This window comes from Eschscholzia californica, unplaced genomic scaffold (assembly GCF_041429995.1).
Source record: "Eschscholzia californica isolate CP2 unplaced genomic scaffold, dmEscCali1.0.p SCAF_3, whole genome shotgun sequence".
Lineage (NCBI taxonomy): Eukaryota > Viridiplantae > Streptophyta > Magnoliopsida > Ranunculales > Papaveraceae > Eschscholzia > Eschscholzia californica.
In genome coordinates, this window is record NW_028238420.1 from 57,967,863 (window position 1) to 57,973,323 (window position 5,461).

The 5,461-nt window shown below is 38.4% G+C and overlaps 1 protein-coding gene across 1 annotated transcript; it reads left to right on the forward strand.

Moving 5' to 3' along the window:
- Window positions 1-1,143: 1,143 nt before the first annotated feature.
- On the forward strand, window positions 1,144-5,461 carry AIR3 (Subtilisin-like serine endopeptidase family protein). The gene is made up of 11 exons (XM_086669969.1): window positions 1,144-1,616; window positions 1,706-1,815; window positions 1,920-2,017; window positions 2,127-2,294; window positions 2,598-2,706; window positions 2,836-3,382; window positions 3,722-3,819; window positions 3,927-4,172; window positions 4,272-4,386; window positions 4,472-4,682; window positions 4,777-5,461. The coding sequence occupies exons 1-11, from the start codon at window positions 1,530-1,532 to the stop codon at window positions 5,322-5,324; spliced, it is 2,337 nt and encodes a 778-aa protein (XP_086526095.1). The 5' UTR covers window positions 1,144-1,529; the 3' UTR covers window positions 5,325-5,461.

Here is a 5,461-nt window from a genome sequence, read left to right on the forward strand (position 1 = left end):
TTGGTTTATTGTTTCAAATGGAATAAAAGGATGGACCCCAATGGTGGACCAAGGTAGGCCCGCCAACTAAAAGGAAAAAAATAAATACTGGGTAGCACAATTAGGTGATAAACCTAAATATGGGGAAGTGGACAAAGAGAAGAAGAGATATTTAGAGATTTTTTTCTTCTTTTTTTTATTGTTGAAAGCTAGAGATTTTTTTCCTGTTAAAAGATATTTGTAGATACTTAATAGCTTTTGTAGATATTTGTAGATATAACTTTAGCTTTTAGAGTCCATTGATTGTCTTTTTGTAAATCATGATTTAAAATGAGATTTTGGGAGGTAAATGTGCTTTTAGTAGATCTTTCACTAATAGATACACATTCCCACCCATTTCAGTGAGTATCCCTCCCTACTAGTAAAAAATGCAGAATATAGACAAGGGAGGGGTTAGACAACTATTTGTACTTTGGATATTGTATTGGGCATAAGCAATTGTGTCTCGCGTATACACGAACATTCCAATTTTTGGAGACTTAATACATTCTCTCTCGTCTCTACCCTCTCTTTTTGGATAATCATTTTTTGGATCGGTCCACATAGGGGACTAAATGTACTCTCTCTTCCCCTCTCTCTTTATATACACGACGTATCCGAGTTTGTGGTTTTGACCCTCTTTTTTCCTAATATTGGCAAAGAGGCAGCATTTCCCTCACACTTATAAAGTAGTCAGTGACCACTAACCTCCTCCACGACAAATGTTGGATTAACTCTAACTAATGTCCGAGAATATTCTATAATAAAAATGTTTTGACAAAATGATATCTAAGGGGAATTGTTTTTATTTTTTAAGCCTAAAAAAGGTTTAGAACTCCAAATCCACTACCAATCTTTTTTTCCAAGATGACTTTGTTGGACCTCATGGACTCATGGTAGGTAGTGAAGACACTCTTAGTTCAAATATGAGGTTGGAGATTCCTTTGCTAATTCACGACCTTGTGATGTTTGGAATATACTTCAAATTAGAGTATATTGTATTAAACTTCAAAATCACAACCTTCCCCATTTAGTGCCCAAAAATCATTCACATTCTTTATGTATCTAAAAATGAATTAAAACAGCAACGCTCCCAACTTCACTACATATATAGATGACAAGATTGGTTGGTTGGCGAAATCCTGTCGTCCACATCGGATATCGGCTAGATTGTGGTTCATTTTTCGGCTCAATTTTAGGAATTTTTCCTCTTCTAAACATGAAATGAAATATATTTCACCATCCCCTACCCCCTAATGACAACATTCTAGCTAACATTCATTCTTCTCTTCACACATTACCAATTTATAGCAATGATTTATACCATAAACACTCCTAAGTGAAAATAAATAAAATCCCATTAAAAAATATAGAAAAGAAAAGGAGAAAAGGAAGCTAAAATCTCTCTATTTTTGTAAATGTTTGTGATTCTCAAAAGGATGAGAGCCAACAGATGAGGTATTAAAACAGGGCAATTGGCCATAGAAGAGGACTAAAAAAAAAATTAAGAAATGAAGATTAGTAGGAGATTATCATTTTTCCTTGTTTTGATTTTTCTCTTCTCTTTGTTGCAAAGACCCATTCTTGCTGTTAAAAAGGTTAGCAATTCTTAATCTTAATTAGATTATGTAATTATAAGATAAAATTTGTTTAATGGTGGTGGGTAATTTTATGTGCATTTGTACAGTCTTATATAGTGTACTTGGGTGGACACTCACATGGAGCAGAAGTCACATCAGCTGATTTAGACAGAGTTACAGAATCTCATTATCAGTTCTTGGGTTCATTTTTAGGAAGGTCAGACTAGGCCTACCCTTATCATATTAATCATGCTTCTTGTCAAATAGTTATTCAGACGAATCAAACACGTAACCGAATTATTTTCGATATTCAATTTATAGTAATGAGAAGGCGAAAGCAGCAATGTTCTACTCATATACAAGATCTATTAATGGGTTTGCTGCCAACCTCGACGACGAAGAAGCTCAAGCAATTTCTAGTATATACACAGTCATATATCTTTATGTTTTTCTTCTTCTTTTTGATGTTTTGATTAGTAATGTGGGTAAATTTTCTCTTGTTGTTGTTGTGATTAAACACTATTGCAGAGGACCCGAACGTTTTGTCAGTGTTCTTAAACAAAGAAAGGAAATTACACACAACTCGATCATGGAAATTTCTTGGACTAGAATCAGATAAAGGTGAAGTTCCAGCTGATTCGATATGGAATAAGGCTAGATTTGGCGAAGATACCATCATCGGCAACCTTGATACTGGTACTGCTTTAAATCACTTATCGGCTGTTGCACTTTAGTGTATACTTTATTTTGATTAAAGTTGTGTTTGTTCTTCTTCTATCACTTGAATCTGACTGGTCTGAATTTGACACATTTGACTAATATAGATCTAAAATCAGCCTGAATCAGTTATTCGGACGAGTCAGACATCACAACTTAGTTAAAGAAAACATTATGAAATCTGACTCCAGTCAATTCAGAATTCAAGTTAGATTTCATATCTGAATTAGTAAAAAACACTACCTGACCCTCTCACCTTCAACAATCTGTGTGAAAATACAGGAGTGTGGCCGGAATCGAAGAGCTTTAACGATGAAGGAATGGGACCAATTCCATCAAGGTGGAACGGAATTTGTCAACATGACACCAACTTTTCAATTCCTTGCAACAGGTAATGTCTCTTCTCTGCCCTTACTACTATACCCTCCACTTTCTTTCTTTTTTGCCTTCTGATCATCTTCTCTACCAACAGAAACAGTAGAATAGAACTAACTATCTACATGAATGGTGCAATTTACAGGAAGCTAATTGGAGCAAGATACTTCGGTAATGGCTACCTTTCAGTTGCGGGTAGTTTAGTAAACAAGTCAGACTTCTCAGCACGTGACCTGGACGGACACGGAACCCACACACTCTCCACAGCTGGAGGTAACTTTGTGTCGGGTGCAAATGTATTCGGGTTCGGTTCAGGAACAGCGAAAGGCGGATCACCCAAAGCCCGAGTGGCAGCTTACAAAGTATGCTGGCCAAAGGTTGGGGCTGAAGAAGAAACATCATGCTATGATGCTGATATACTGGCAGGGTTTGATGCTGCTGTACTTGATGGTGTTGATGTTCTTTCTGTTTCCCTCGGTGGCGACCCTAGTGATTACTTTAACGATGCCATTTCTATTGGTTCATTTCACGCTGTTCAGAGTGGCATTGTTGTTGTTGCTTCTGCTGGTAATTCTGGACCTTCTGATGGCACTGTTTCAAATCTTGCTCCATGGGTGTTCACCGTTGCTGCAAGCACTGTTGACCGAGACTTCCCTATATACGTTGCACTTGGTAACAAGAAGCACCTCAAGGTTCCATTCTCTCCAACCCATGTACTTAAGATTCAAATAATGAACTCAAATGCCTTAATTCGACTCATCAGAATCTGACTCGTTTGATTCAAATGAACCCAATATCAACCTGAATCTGAAATTTAGATGAGTCAGACATCATAAGTCATATAAAAACAAACATTTGCAAACCTGACTAAATTCAGACCTCGAGTCAGGTTTCAGATCTTACTTAGAGAAGAAAAAAAGATCAGCGCTACCTTAGACTTGGTGTAGATGTACACCAAATGGTCTAGACTCTATCCAACAGTTCTGTCAGTTAACTTTAGCTAGTTAACGCGCTTTGTTTATTGGTTGCAGGGTCAAACTTTGTCTCCTTTGATCTTACCAACAGAGAAATTCTATCCTTTGATTAGCGGCGCAAAAGCAAAAGCATCCAATGCAACTGCTAGTGATGCGTAAGATTAAAAAAACTTCATTCATCTTATCTAGAAAGACATGTTTTCATCTTCGGGTCGAAGAATAGTGAATACACAGAGCTAATGTTAATAGTCTGTGGATGCAGTGAGGTTTGCATAGGCGGGTCACTTGATCCTAAGAAGGTGAAGGGTAAAATAGTGGCATGCATTCGAGGCAGCAATGGCAGAGTTGAAAAGGGAAAGGTTGTTCGAAGTGTTGGTGCAGTAGGAATGATTCTTGTTAATGACATGTCCTCTGGAGGTGAACTCCTTGCTGATCCTCACGTCCTTCCTGCTGCCCATATCACTTACACTGATGGTCTTTCGCTCTTCGCTTATCTCAATTCAACCAAGTACCTACTGTCTCTTTCTCTCTCCCTCTCTTTATATATATATATATATGTATATAGGCGCACAATTGAACAAGGTTTGAACAAGTTGATCATGTTCAGGTTGCCAACGGCATACATGACACGGGGAAGAACCGAATTGGGCACTAAGCCAGCACCTCTGATGGCTACATTTTCATCCAAAGGACCCAATATCGTCACGCCTGAGATCCTTAAGGTTTCAATTCGATCAAATCAATAACATTTCCCTACTCTTAGTTTTTTATTTATTAATCTTCACATCTACTGTTCTTGTGTTGCAGCCTGATATTACTGGACCAGGAGTGAATATCATAGCTGCTTTCACCCAAGCTGTAGGACCATCAGGTGAATCCGATAAACACCGAGTTCTCTTTAACGCGGAGTCTGGAACTTCAATGTCATGCCCTCACATTGCTGGTGTAGCTGGTCTTCTTAAAACTCTCCATCCCGATTGGAGTCCATCCGCTATCAAATCAGCAATCATGACTACTGGTAAGATGCGTAATAAAATTGTACATACCTTGCCAAGGTTGCTTTGATATCTTATCAAGGTCTAATATATATACATTTCTTATGGCAATTATAGCGACAACCGAAGATAACGTGAATCAGCAGATACGAAACTCATCATTGGGCAAAGAAACCCCGTTCGGTTACGGTGCAGGACACGTACGGCCAAATGCAGCCATGGACCCTGGCTTGGTCTACGACTTGACTACTAATGATTACTTGAACTTTCTATGTGCCCTTGAATATAATGATTCCCAAATCAGACTGTTTTCAGGAACTCCATACCGGTGCCCAACCTCAAACAGTATAACTAACCTAAACTACCCTTCCATCACTGTCCCAAATCTTTCGGGCTCGATCAATTTAACTCGAACAGTTAAGAACGTCGGTTCTCCTAGCATCTACTATGCCAAGATAGATGCTCCAGTCGGAATTTCAGTATCCGTCAAGCCAAGGACGTTGGACTTCAGAAAGACCGGGGAAGAGAAGACCTTCCAAATTACTTTGCGAGCTCGCCGGGCTCGTGCAGCAATTGATTATGTATTTGGGAAGCTAACATGGAGTGATGGCAAGCATTTTGTGAGAAGTCCTATTGTGGTGAAGGCAGCTACAAAGTCTAGCTAATCCTGCCTTTGCCTCTCTGTCTATTCAAAATAAGAATTTAGGTGACTTTGTTTTGATGCTTGTTTCTGGTTATTCTTTCTATCTTTTCTTTTGCCTCTCTATTTATTCAAAATAAATTCATGACATCAATTCCTAAA